General features: G+C 40.1%; 1 protein-coding gene across 3 annotated transcripts in view; it reads right to left on the reverse strand.

The window, feature by feature from the left end:
* Positions 1-14,935, reverse strand: part of LOC132891299 (acetylcholine receptor subunit alpha-like) — a 34,087-nt gene extending 19,152 nt beyond the window's left edge. For 2 of the 3 annotated variants that reach the window (XM_060928793.1, XM_060928795.1), the window contains exons 1-8: positions 14,850-14,935; positions 14,709-14,758; positions 12,904-13,046; positions 12,683-12,727; positions 12,407-12,516; positions 10,265-10,460; positions 9,728-9,965; positions 3,039-3,262 (exon numbers count right to left, since the gene is read on the reverse strand). In XM_060928793.1, coding sequence (XP_060784776.1) covers positions 3,039-3,262; positions 9,728-9,965; positions 10,265-10,460; positions 12,407-12,516; positions 12,683-12,727; positions 12,904-13,046; positions 14,709-14,754 — 1,002 coding nt within the window. In that variant the 5' untranslated portion in view covers positions 14,755-14,758; positions 14,850-14,935. Of the gene's footprint in view, positions 1-3,038; positions 3,263-9,727; positions 9,966-10,264; positions 10,461-12,406; positions 12,517-12,682; positions 12,728-12,903; positions 13,047-14,708; positions 14,770-14,849 lie in introns of those variants that run through there. The other variant, XM_060928792.1, reaches the window with a different exon arrangement.

A 14,935-nucleotide genomic window follows, 5' to 3' on the forward strand; every position in this document is an offset into this window, starting at 1 on the left:
CAGCCTTGGGCTGAGGTGCCCTTGAGTGAGGCACCTAGCTCTCAACTGCTCCCCGGGCACTGTTAGCATGGCTGCCCACTGCTCTGGGTATGTGTGTGTGCTCATTGCTCACGTGTGTGTGCATGTGTGTGTTGACTGCTTCAGACAGATTAAATGCAGAGAGGAAATTTCAGAAGTGTGTGATGAACAAAGTTGCTGCTGTTGTTGTTGTTCCTCTTCTTCTTCTGTTGGTGTACCGAAGACAGGGACAATACACTGTTTGAACCACTAGGTGGCAGCACTGGGTAAGACAACATAACAGCTCTAGGATGTAAACATGAGCACATCTCAGGTTGTGTATCACACAATTACTGTATAATATTGTGCACTGTACACTCTTAAAAATAAATTGCACCAGAAAAGAGTGATGCCATAGAAGAACTCAGGGATCAATGAAGCATTCAGTAACTGCCACTGTGACAACGTGAGAGAAATGTTTACTTTTTTAAAATTTAAAAGTCATATTTGTCATTAATGATTAGTTATAACTTTCCTGTATTCTGTATTCTTAGGCATGTCATTTGTATTCTACATGGCTATATATTTTAATAATCTCAAAATGTTTTTTTTTGTATACCATCTACAATGCAGGGGCGGCACGGTGGTGTAGTGGTTAGCGCTGTCGCCTCACAGCAAGAAAGTCCGGGTTCGAGCCCCGTGGCCGGCGAGGGCCCTTCTGTGCGGAGTTTGCATGTTCTCCCCGTGTCCACGTGGGTTTCCTCCGGGTGCTCCGGTTTCCCCCACAGTCCAAAGACATGCAGGTTAGGTTAACTGGTGACTCTAAATTGACTGTAGGTGTGAATGGTTGTCTGTGTCTATGTGTCAGCCCTGTGATGACCTGGCGACTTGTCCAGGGTGTACCCCGCCTTTCGCCCGTAGTCAGCTGGGATAGGCTCCAGCTTGCCTGCGACCCTGTAGAACAGGATAAAGCAGCTACAGATGATGAGATCTACAATACAATAGAGAAAGAGAGTGTGTGTGTGTTTTGTTTTTTAAATATTATTATCAAAATTTTAAATATTATTATCAAAACCCACATTTTTCAAAGATATTTAATGTATTATAGAGTAGTTATAAATACAAAATATTAATGTGCACATTTAAATAATGTGCCTAATAATTGAATAGTAAATACATAATACATTATGGTTGAAGGGGATCTGTGAATTTATTTTACAGGGATACCTTGCGGCAAAGAAAAAAAAAACACCTGCCCTAAAGACCCTTTTGTTCCATCATTCTTTAATCATTTGTGTTGTTGCCTGCATAATGGTAATATTTATGTTGGGGATTTTTAGTTTGTTTGACACTGACAAAAACGATTCAGCAATAAAACATTTCTTACTTCATTGCATGACATTTGATGAATGCATCAAATGTCAGGGTGGCAGGGGACGAGAAGAGTACAGACTCAACTGTTCATTTAAATCTCATATGTACAGGACTATACTGTACTAGTACAACTCAAACAATTAGAATATCCTGAAAGTTTTTTTTAACCTTCATATATTCTATATTAATGGCACATAAAGTAAAATATTTCAAGCCTTTTGTTTTGTTTTAATGTTGATGATTATGGCTTATAGCTCATGAAAATCGGAAATCTAGTATCTCAAAATATTAGAATAGTCCATAAGATCAATCAAAAAATAATTTACAATACAGAAATGTCCAATGTCTATGTTCATTTATACACTCAGCACTTGGTTGGGGGCTCCTGTACCATGAATTACTGCATCAATGCGGTGTAGCATGGACGCAATTGGCCTGCGGCACTGCTGAGGTGTTATTGAAGCCCAGGTTACTTTGGTAGTGGCCTTCAGCTCGTCTGTATTTTTGGGTTGGGTGTTTCTCATCTTCCTCTTGACAATACCCCATAGATTCTCTATGGGGTTCAGGTCAGGCGAGTTGGCTGGCCAGTCAAGCACAGTAATATCATGGTCAGCAAGCCATTTGGTAGTAGTTTTGGCACTGCGGGCAGGTGCTAAGTTCTGCTGGAAAAGGAAATCAGCATCTCCATAATGCTTGTCAGCAGATAGAAGCATGAAGTTCTCTAAAATCTCCTGGTAGATGGCTTTGTTGACTTTGGACTTGATAAAACACAGTGGACCAACATGAGCAGATGACATGGCAACCCAAATCCTCACAGACTGTGGAAACTTTACACTGGACTTCAAATACCTTGGGTTCTGTGCCTCTCCACTCTTCCTCCAGACTACAGGACCTTGATTTCCAAATGAAATGGAAAATTTACTTTCATCTGAAAAGAGGATTTTGGACCACTGAGCAACAGTCCAGTTCTTTCTCTCCTTAGCCCAGGTAAGACGCTTCTGATATTGTCTCTAGTTTAGGAGTGGCTTGATATTAGGAATGTGACAGTTGTAGCCCCTTTCCTGAAGATGTCTGTGCATAGTGGCTCTTGATGCACTGACACCAGCCTCAGTCCACTCCTTGTGAAGCTCTCCCAAGTTCCTGAATTGACTTTTCTTGACAATCCTCTCAAGGCTGCAGTCATCCCTGTTGCTTGTGCACCTTTTCTAGCCAGCCTTTTCAGCAATGACCTTCTGTGACCTACCCTCCTTGTGGAGGGTGTCGATGATCATCTTCTGGACAACTGTCAAGTCAGCAGTCTTCCCCATGATTGTGGTTGCATGTACTGAACTAGAGCAAGAGATCCACGGTATTTATACTGTTTTACTCAAACTTGAAATGAAACATTCTAATATTTTGCGATATTTTTTTTATTTTTGCACTGTAGGCCATAATCAAAATTAAAATAGAAAAATGCTTGAAACATTTTAGTTTACATGTAACAAGTTGAGAATATTTTAAATTTTCACTTTCTTAAATAACTGTTGGAAAACATTGAACTTTTTCACGGCATTCTAATTGTTTGAGATGCACTAGTATGTGTAATACATGAGAATAATAAATTACATCACAGAGGAGAAGTAAAATTAGCACACAGAATTATATTTTACTTTGCTTCTCATACTCACCTTGCGAACCCAAGCAGGCATGGTGTGTGTGCTCGGTGAGCGGTGGTGTGTGTTGATAACAATGACGGTGATGATGATGGAAGCAATGACGAAGATCATGGTGAAGAGCATGTATTTACCAATGAGAGGAACAGCGCTTGAGGTAGAAGGAATGAGCTCCACGATCACCAGCAAGAACACAGTCAGAGACAACAGGACCGAGATACTGAGGGTCATCTTCTCACCTACACACACACACACACACACACACACACACACACACACACACACACACACACACACACACACACACACACACACAGTGCATACACAAATCATTTGCTGTCTTTAATGAACAGTTTCACCACTCATGGTGCCATGTCAGATAGAGAAACACTGCTATTCAGCTCAACATATTTTCTCGGTCCTCAATATTACCAGTAGAGGGGCCATCAGTCAGGCTAAATATATGAAAGAGGCTTCTAAATTACAGTGGCGCCTCACAGTGGACTATTTATAACCATTTAATGTTTTCACACAATATACTTAGCCTCAAGGTCAGGGTGAAGGCCAGTGGACAGTTGGCAGAGGCTTTATGTTGCTATGGATAAACACAAACTAGTTCACCGAAACACATGTATGTAGGAGGATATTGCAATCCAAAAAATATAAACAGGTCTAACAAGGCCAAACACTTACATGAGCTATCATGCCAGTGGTATATGTTTGGGAGCATATAAACGTGAGAAAGAAAAAGTATGTCTATACATGTACCGGTACTTAATCAAGCTAACCAATTCCTATCTCAGTTGGCTGACTGATACACATTCGATACTTTAATTCAAACCTAATAATCCAGGTCTGTGCATGTTTTTAGGACGGTAACATGCTGACATTCTGTGAAATACACTAAGAAGAAGAAGAAGAACTTTATTCATGACACATACGTACACTTGTGGGCGGCACGGTGGAGTAGCGGTTAGCGCTGTCGCCTCACAGCAAGAAGGTCCGGGTTCGAGCCCCGTGGCTGGCGAGGGCCTTTCTGTGCGGAGTTTGCATGTTCTCCCCATGTCCGTGTGGGTTTCCTCCGGGTGCTCCGGTTTCCCCCACAGTCCAAAGACATGCAGGTTAAGTTAACTGGTGACTCTAAGTTGACCGTAGGTGTGAATGTGAGTGTGAATGGTTGTCTGTGTCTATGTGTCAGCCCTGTGATGACCTGGCGACTTGTCCAGGGTGTACCCCGCCTTTCGCCCGTAGTCAGCTGGGATAGGCTCCAGCTTGCCTGCGACCCTGTAGAACAGGATAAAGCGGCTGGAGATAATGAGATGAGATGAGGCATACACTTGTGAAATTCCTCTCTGCATTTAACCCATCTGAAGCAGTGAACACACACAAGTGAGCAATGAGCGCACACACATACCCAGAGCAGTGGGCAGCTGCGCTACAGCACCCGGGGAGCAGTTGGGGTTTAGGTGCCTCGCTCAAGGGCACTTCAGTCCAAGAGTGCCCCCATGTTAACCTAACCACATGTCTTTGGACTGTGGGGGAAATCAGAGCACCCGGAGGAAATCCACACAGACACGGAGAGAACATGCAAACGCCACACAGAAAGGCCCCCGTTAGCCACTGGGCTCGAACCCAGAACCTTCTTGCTATGAGGCGACCGTGCTAACCACTACACCACCATACCACTCTAAGAGAAACTAAATAAAACCCCCTTCATCAGAACCTATTTTGTTAACACTTTATTACTCCTAGAGTATAGAAGTATATACTGTAGTGACTATAAACTATACTTTCACATCTGAAACAACAAAGACACAAAAACACACATCCAAAGATTTACCCACTCTGAGTTACAAGCCTCATAAACAAAAATGATTCAGTGTTTCAGTAAATATGATAAAAATAAACCTGTGATTTTTACACACAAAAACCAAATTGTTAGAATTACTTAATGCATTAAGTTCGGTACTAAATTAACTCATGTAGGCTAAATACATCAGCCAATCCCTTGACGGCAGCACAATTCATAAAATCATGCAGATACAAATCAAGAGCTTCAGTTAATGTTCACTTCAAACTTCACATTGTGATCTCTGTGATGTTCACTGTGGCATGGGTGTTCATGCTAACCAGATGGACTGGTTTGAGTATTTCAGAAACTGCTGATCTCCTGGGGTTTTCACACACAACAGTCTCTAGAGTTTATCCAGAATGGTGCGAAAAGCAAAAAACCACTGAGTGAGTGAGTGACAGTTCTGTGGGTGGAAACACCTTGTTGATAAGAGAGGTCAGAGGAAAATGGCCAGATTGGTTTGAGCTCCCAGGAAGGATATAGAAACTCATAGCAACTCTTTACATCTGTGGTGAGCAGAAAAGCATCTCAGCATGCAACAGCAGAAGACCACATTGGGTTCCACTCCTGCCAGCCAAGAACAGGAATCTTAGAATCAAGAACAAGTTCCTATTAAAGTGGCCAGTGAGTGTATATGGTGTATTTTACTTACTTTTGGGATACTTTTACTATTATTTTGCAAGTGCACACAAAATGAGAAAAAAGAAGTCATGTTTACTTGAATCGATTGCATACTAAAGTGGGGGCGTGGTTTTTGAACTCAATTTGCAAATCTGTTCGCAGAACTGATTTTATTTTGATTTCATTATGGATCAGTTTTCAATATTTCTTGTTTTGTTTCAGCTCTAAGGCCTATTGTATTATGAAAGTTTCAAAAGATAAAATGTGTCAGTGGTTTTCTTTGAGTTTGTCAGTGAGGTGTATGGTGTGTACACACACACAATTTACTTTATTAATTTTCTTGGGTTCTGTCAATTCAGTCGTAATGAAGGATGATGGGAATGCATTTACTCATTGGCTTGCGACTTCAAGTCAAGTCGAGTTTATTTTTATAGTGCTTTTAACAATAGACATTGTCGCAAAGCAGCTTTACAGAATTTGAATGACTTTAAACATGAGCTAATTTTATCCCTAATCTATCCCCAATGAGCAAGCCTGTGGCGACGGTGGCAAGGAAAAACTCCCTCAGATGGCATGAGGAAGAAACCTCGAGAGGAACCAGACTCAAAAGGGAACCCATCCTCATTTGGGCAACAACAGACAACATGACTATAACATTAACAGTTTTAACATGAAGTCAGTTTCGTTGATGTTATAACTCTTCATTAATGGAAACTTGAGTGCAAAACTGTTCATGACAACTGCAGTCCGAAAGTTAGCAAGTCAACTGTAGTCCTCAGCCATAAAAGCATTACTGTAAGTGTCCAGAGCGTCTTCCAAGTGCGACTTTCAACTGTCCATATGGGGCCGTCCTCCTCCACAGGAGAGATATGATGAGACTCCAATCAGACACAGGGCATCAGGATGGATCAAGCAGGTCTGAGGAGCAGAAGAGGTCAGCATCTCGATCTCAGATCGCTACTTCCGGTTAGAACCACCAACAAGTACTAATGATAATGTTTAGATTAATGTAGTTCGGGTCACTAAAATTTGTAATAAAACGTACTTATAAAACAAGAAAGTTGCTAGTTACTTTTACTCTCATTTTTTAGGAGAAAAATCCTTGCTGCTGTGTAAGCCTCACTTAAAATATGCTTAGATAAATTTACTAAGTTTTTTTTTCGGTGGAAATTGTTACCATACTTTACTTGAGTAAATTCCACTTCAATATTTTGTTCAGTGATCTGTGAAAAATATTGTAATAGTCATACATTTTAAAAGCCATGGCTTAATGTAGTGCTATATTGTTCTACAAACGAAGACAGAATGATTAAAATATACTTGAATCATGGAATTGCAAAGTAACCTTTACTGAAGAATTTCTAAATAAAGCCACCAAGAATTGGGAGTAACTTTTACTTGAAGATATGGTCTGTTAAATTTTAGTCACAGTTTTCTTTTTTTTTTTAAGTAAACCCTACTCCAGTTTTTTTTTTTTTCCACTGCAGTTTTCTGTTAACTCTCACTTCCTTCGGGTATCTTTGTGAGGCTTTGCCATTCCAGTGTAAGAAGGGTTTCCTGTTTTTTACTTTTTTGCTTCTGCCATTTTTTTTTTTATTTTGATTTTGCCTTGAATTTGCCTGACATTTGACCCCTGCTTGTTTTTGACCCTGGGTTTGTCTGCTGATTTGGATTGTTACTAATATACTGTACAGTGGTGCTTGAAAGTTTGTGAAGCCTTTAGATTTTTCTATATTTCTGCATAAATATGACCTAAAACATCATCAGATTTTCACACAACTCCTAAAAGTAGGTAAAGAGAACCCATTTAAACAAATGATAAACAATATTATACTTGGTCATTTATTTATTGAGGAAAATGATCCAATATTACATATCTGTGAGTGGCAAAAGTATGTGAACCTTTGCTTTCAGTATCTGGTGTGACCCCCTTGTGCAGCAATAACTGCAACTAAACGTTTCCAGTAACTGTTGATCAGTCCTGCACACCGGCTTGGAGGAATTTTAGCCCATTCCTCTGTACAGAACAGCTTCAACTCTGGGATGTTGGTGGGTTTCCTCACATGAACTGCTCGCTTCAGGTCCTTCCACAACATTTCGATTGGATTAAGGTCAGGACTTTGACTTGGCCATTCCAAAACATTAACTTTATTCTTCTTTAACCATTCTTTGGTAGAACGACTTGTGTGCTTAGGGTCATTGTCTTGCTGCATGACCCACCTTCTCTTGAGATTCAGTTCATGGACAGATGTCCTGACGTTTTCCTTTAGAATTCACTGGTATAATTCAGAATTCATTGTTCCATAAATGATGGCAAGCCGTCCTGGCCCAGATGCAGCAAAACAGGCCCAAACCATGATACTACCACCACCATGTTTCACAGATGGGATAAGGTTCTTATGCTGGAATGCAGTATTTTCCTTTCTCCAAAAATAACGCTTGTCTTTTAAACCAAAAAGTTCTATTTTGGTCTCATCCGTCCACAAAACATTTTTCCAATAGCCTTCTGGCTTGTCCACGTGATCTTTAGCAAACCGCAGACAAGCAGCAGTGTTCTTTTTGGAGAGCAGTGGCTTTCTCCTTGCAACCCTGCCATGCACACCATTTTTGTTCAGTGTTCTCCTGATGGTGGATTCATGAACATTAACATTAGCCAATGTGAGAGAGGCCTTCAGTTGCTTAGAAGTTACCCTGGGGTCCTTTGTGACCTCGCCGACTATTACACGCCTTGCTCTTGGAGTGATCTTTGTTGGTCGACCACTCCTGGGGAGGGTAACAATGGTCTTGAATTTCCTCCATTTGTACACAATCTGTCTGACTGTGGATTGGTGGAGTCCAAACTCTTTAGAGATGGCTTTGTAACCTTTTCCAGCCTGATGAGCATCAACAACGCTTTTTCTGAGGTCCTCAGAAATCTCCTTTGTTTGTGCCATGATACACTTCCACAAACATGTGTTGTGAAGATCAGACTTTGATAGATCCCTGTTCTTTAAATAAAACAGGGTGCCCACTCACACCTGATTGTCATCCCATTGATTGAAAACACCTGACTCTAATTTCACCTTCAAATTAACTCCTAATCCTAGAGGTTCACATACTTTTGCCACTCACAGATAAGTAATATTGGATCATTTTCTTCAATAAATAAATGACCAAGTATAATATTTTGTCTCATTTGTTTAACTGGGTTCTCTTTATCTACTTTTAGGACTTGTGTGAAAATCTTATGATGTTTTAAGTCATATTTATGCAGAAATATAGAAAAATCTAAAGGGTTCACAAACTTTCAAGCACCACTGTATATGCTATGCCAGTTGACCTGGCTTCAAACCCTCTTCAAAACTCAGCTTATTACTGTATTCAGTTACGCATCTTAACTTCTCTGGATTATTAAGTGACTGCAGGGAAACTAATACGAAAGGTACGCAGTCATAAAAATTGAGGAATGTATGTGTGCAGGAGCCGACGAGTCCTGGGAATTCAGTAAGGGGTTCATTTCCACTCTGGTCAGCTGTTTAGGATTCTCCAAGCACGAGCTATTACATAGAAAGGACTGTGCACTGATTATGGAGATTGCACTATTGCCTTTATCATGGTCCACTGAACAAGGAGACTGCTACTTAGGCTGATGAATCAATACTGACTCTAACGTGTGTGTGTGTGTGTGTGTGTGTGTGTGTGTGTGTGTGTGTGTGTGTGTGTGTGTGTGTGTGGTGCCCTTTCGGTGACTGTTCCAGCCAAAATCACTGAAACACTTATTCATATCACCAATCAGGAACATCTCTAAAATAAACCTACATAACAATGCACAAACATACAACCATGCGTAAAGAATATGGCAGAAACATTAGGATCACACCACAGATTATTAATTCAAGCTTCAGCTGATGATTTACCAAATTAAGAGCCCTTATCTCACTCAGGCATCTAGCAGAGCACTTCTAAAATCAGGAGACTGAGAACGATGTGTGATGTATAATACATTAGAGCAGAGTTGGACTAGAAGACATGCTGAGACACAGAGCATCACTTCTACATACACACATACACACATCTCATATATACAGTACATCAGTGCCACAAACATGGTTGTTCGTGCCAGTCACAAATACAATTCAAATTCATTCAGTCATCCTTGTATTTATCCAACCAACCAGCATCTTCATCGAACCAGTGCCTGTTCTGTTTGCTCATCCACCCACCCAACTTTGTGTTAGACACAAGTTCATACCTGAGTCTGTAGGCAGGTAGAAGACCAGACCAGTCAAAAAAGAGAAGAGGATGCACGGGATGATCACATTGACGATGAAGTAGAGAGGCAGTCTCAGTAACAGGAAGTGGTAGGTGATGTCCAGATATGGGGTGTCTTGGCAACAGGCATAATAAACCCAATGCTTCCAGCCCCTATAGTCCTTCATCACCCACTCGCCACTCTCCATAAAGTTACTCAGGTCTGGCTGATCGCTGTCCTAAGAGACACAGGAGATGATCAATCATATAAGAGGCTCCACAGACAAGCTAATTCAATGTAGGAGGCAGTGAACTGACATAGTGTGAATAGATCAGAATTTGATCAACTGAGATTTAATTAAGGTTGACTTCACTGAAGTTTTGATCAATAACATAAATTATTCTATTCACATTCATTGGATATGAGCAATCGCACACTCTGATTGGCTACTCTACTACTAGACTAGCAGCTCATATACCGTGAGTAGAGAAAAACAAAATGGCGGAGTGTGTTACTGAACCAATGTGATGGTATTACAGGGTTGATGATGACAAGGTTTCCATCGAATGTCCATGTTCCGAGTTTCATGCTGCAGTTCTGCAAGTCAAAGGGGAAGTGAAGCACAATGATCTCGCAGTAGCTCTTAAAGATGGCGGGCGGGTTCCAGGTGATCATTCCTGTATGTTCTAGCAGAACTTTGGTTTCATGCACAATGGCAAAGTCACCATCAGCACTACAGAGGCACAAAAAGAGTGAAAGAAACACCATGATCAATCTAATAAGCTAGAGAAAGAAATCTACACCAAGAGGCTCAAGAATCAAACTTTACTCAGTATAGTGACAAAGTTTGAGGTTCAGTACATTCTTTTCAAAACAGATCTCTAAGGCCATTAATGGGAAATAGTAGAAAGTAGAAATAGATAAGATGAAAATGGAAAGTGAATGAAAACAGAAGAGGATATGGTGAATAGATGTAGCTCTGCTTTGTGCCATCATAATCACCTGTATGCCAGGCAACCAGCACTGCAATAGCCCCCAAGCATAACTACATCATCACTTATTTACCGCAGTGCATTGTGGGGGATAGCCGGGGTCGGTAGTTGAGCGATATAACGGATGTCAGATTAATTTTACGTGAGAGCTATGTGAGAGGGGCGATTTTGCCATGCTCTGTCGTGGAAGACAATGAAATTGGTGATTTAAAGAGGTGGATAACATGTTGAGGGTTTACAGCAGGAAAATTGGAATCCAAATCAAGCTTGGTGAGAAGGTAAGAGTCTAGACCAAGTCTACCACACTGTACAACAACAACATCAAATCCCAGAATGTTTTATTTCTGAGGACGTATATTGGATCCTGAAGCAATCTTAGACTCAAGTCTAAATTTGTTTCTTTTAATCTTCAGTTATTCCTTACCATTTTCTAAGAAGCTTTGTTCTAATGAAATCTTAGCCTTGTACTTAATCTGGATCCAGCACAATGAAAGTTACAGATGCAGTAAGGGAAACTATGATGAAAAATCAACTTTTGACTTAAGTCTAAGATTGCTTTGTGATCCCGGGTCTAGATGAACAGCATCAAAACATTTATAAATGAGTGATTATTTAAATAAAACTTGATATCAGGAAACATTACAAAAAAAAAAAACCTTTGGAAACCCACTGATCTGCCATGTCATGTTCAGTAAATGGCGCTAGTGAGACACACTGAACATTCTTCATACCCGAAAGAGAACCCTTTGTGGTTTGGAAGTTTTATCGGTCCGACAGGCTTGTTCGGCTGCCATGCGCTTTGGTACGTTGAGAGGTAAAGGCCGAATAATGCTTCTTTGTTTTACAGGCTTTGGAATGTCACTAGTTTCAGACGATGAACAGTGTCGATTGTTATAATCTTCTATAACCGAAGGCCATTCAGCAGACCATGGAAATATTGCTGGGTCACAGTTTAAGTATGTCTTTTTCCCACCAGAGAAATGTAAGCTATAAACACTTGTTCATTTCAATTCAGTTCAAAGGTTTTCGTTGTGGATTAAACTTATCCATTTCTTTCTTCTCTTCTTTTCAACTGGCAGCTGATAAAAGCTCAGATTAGGTGTTCTCTTTGTTGTGGAGACAGTAAGGTACATAGCAATTCACTTTAGGGATGGTTAAAACTGGCTAGACAGAACAATGCAGTGTTTAACAAAGGTGAAAGTAAACAATATGGTGGCGCTGACCCCGGGTATGACCCATAATGCATTGTGGTAAACAAGCGATGATGTAGTTATGGGTTACTGTAGGTCTATTAGCACCACAGGTCTCTCTCTCTCTCTCACACACACACTGCAAAAAATGATATCTTAGGAAGTGAAAATATCTTGAAAATAGTTGAAATGATCTAGCATTTCCTATTAGAAGAATACAAGACACCAATTCTGAGATTATTAAACCTAGTTCTAGATTGCAACCAACTTATTCTAAGATGTCTTATCAAGTAAAAATATCTGTCCATGCGGCAAGATAATTTCACTAGTATTAAGTAATTTTCTCCTGAAATTCAGTTTTCAATTTTTTGCAGTGCACACACATCCACAAATCCACACCAGAGCAATGATCATGGTGCTCAGGCTCATCCAGTCTGCTCATTTTACATATGTGTTCAAATAAAGAAGACTAAAATAAAACAGATCTAATGTCATACTTGTTATAGAGAACCAGGTCAGGTCTCCAGATGTCAGTGCAGGGAACTCGGATCTTTTTTATTCCTCCGTACTCCTCTGGGTTCCACTGGAGGTTCACATCTTTCCATTGCTAAAGGAAAGTAGAAGGATTGCTTAGTCATCATGAAACACACACACACACACACACACACACACACACACACACACACACACACACACAATCCATGAAGAGATCATTTCTACTAAGTGTGACCTCCTTACTAAATAGAAAATGATTCCAATCAAAACACAGGTACCTGTTTCAGACGTACGTTGGTTGTGACAATTTGGTTTACCTCATCCTGTCAGAGAAAGACCAATATGTTTACTGTTTATCATTTTGAAAAACAGGTTTAAATAGTGAACATATGTATAAATTACCAGCTATTGTGTACTGTGAAATTTCATAATGATACAATAAATAAAACGGTACAGGAAATTGGAGTATCTGTGTAATTGTGATGACAATAAATCATACCACACTAATAAGTTGGATTAGCTGCAGTCCTACGGTGACCACCACAGCTTCTTTAAAGTGATTGACAGGTCTAACCACTTTATTATAGCCAGAAAAGAGGTTTTTCACTAGACGAGTCTCGACCTCTGAGCCGCACACCAGTCCTGCTCGACACAGAACACACCAACACTATAATCACCACTGGCTGACACAGTTCTGTTCAAAATAGCATATATTAATGAGTACTATAAAATTGTCAATGAAAAGTTGTAAGTCAGCTCGAATGTATTATTTTCTGTAAACCTGTTTTGTGACGTCTGCTATGAAAAGTGATGTATTAGAAGAAATATTACTGGGTAGATTTAGATAGTGCTAATCTGGACCCTGTAAACAAAGTGAAGTGGAAGCAGAGGTGGAGGTTTAGAGTATGATGGATGGTATTCTGGCAGCTTGATTTCTCACGCTGTTGGAGACGAGCCCAAAACAAAAGTGTGAAAATCCCATTAGGGCTCAAGTTACCGGAAAAGCTCTCTGAGTTTCCACTGGTATCTCATGTCAGCAATTCCCAGCCTGGATACACTATTAACATTTTTTTTTTCAATTCTCCGACTAGATCAGGGATAAGGGGAAGGGGAGGGGTAAATAATTGCTTTTTGTTAAATATATTTACATAAAGCAATTATTTAAATTTTAATTTAATTCCATCCATCCATCCATCCATCCATCCATCCATCCATTATCTGTAGCCGCTTATCCTGTTCTACAGGGTCGCAGGCAAGCTGGAGCCTATCCCAGCTGACTATGGGCGAGAGGCGGGGTACGCCCTGGACAAGTTGCCAGGTCATCACAGGGCTGACACATAGACACAGACAACCATTCACACCTCCGGTCAATTTAGAGCCACCAGTTAGCCCAACCTGCATGTCTTTGGATTGTGGAGGAAACCGGAGCACCCAGAGGAAACCCACGCGGACACAGGGAGAACATGCAAACTCCACATAGAAAGGCCCTCACCGGCTGCTGGGCTCGAACCCAGAACCTTCTTGCTGTGAAGCAACGGTGCTAACCACTACACCACCGTGCCGCCTTTTAATTTAATTATTAAGCACAAATTATTAAATGATTGTTAACAGCATGCCCTTTGATCAAAGGCTCTGTTCTTTCATATAAATCAGCCATAACAGATGTGCAATAATCTCCACAAGGGCAGCAAAGAAAGTCACTAAGAATCACATGGACATTTGAAGCTGTCAATCAAATGAATGTGTCACGCAGGCTAAAAACAGAGTGATATTCCACCTCTAGTACTGTAAACAGACATTACATCTCTTCTTCCACCTCTGAGTTTATAAATTCTTACCTTGTATATACTACAGTTCTGTGTTAATGTAATCCCTGGATTAATTGACATAATGATAAATAATAAATACTGTATGTCATAAGACTTTGGTTGAGGATCAGTGAATATCGATAAATAGATAATCAGATAAAGTGATCTATGTGAAGAAAAGGTCAAGCTTGTGTAATAACTCTATGTTATCATGTGACAGAAAGTTTTGATCTCAACTTCCTGTATCTGGTTATTTTGTCAATCACATGTTAGGCTTTTGATGCATTTTGTTAAATTTCATGGGTATGAGCTTTCATTAGTTATAAACAAACAATTAAAGATTAGTTTAGAACACTCACTAAATTTTGCAGCCATTAAAAAAAAAAAACACCTAAATTTAAATGTAAGCAAGCAAGTACATTATTTACATCTCAGCATGTTTAATTTTGATTTCAGGTTCAGCTTAAATTACAGATAAACACATGCCAAACTGTACCTGTCGAGACAGAGAGGAGCAGAGAAACCAAATGAAGCCACTTCATGTCACTGGTTTTCATGTAAAAAATAGAAAACCCTGCTTTCTCTCTTCTTAAAAGAAAGAATAAGAAAACATATGTTCACTTTTTTTTTTACATACCTGGTCTGGATGGTTTAATATTCGAGTCCGGTGCCTGTCTCTCTGTCTCTCCTCATCTCACACTGAGCTCTCTGGTGTGCTCAGTG

Source organism: Neoarius graeffei, chromosome 9 (genome assembly GCF_027579695.1).
Source record: "Neoarius graeffei isolate fNeoGra1 chromosome 9, fNeoGra1.pri, whole genome shotgun sequence".
NCBI lineage: Eukaryota > Metazoa > Chordata > Actinopteri > Siluriformes > Ariidae > Neoarius > Neoarius graeffei.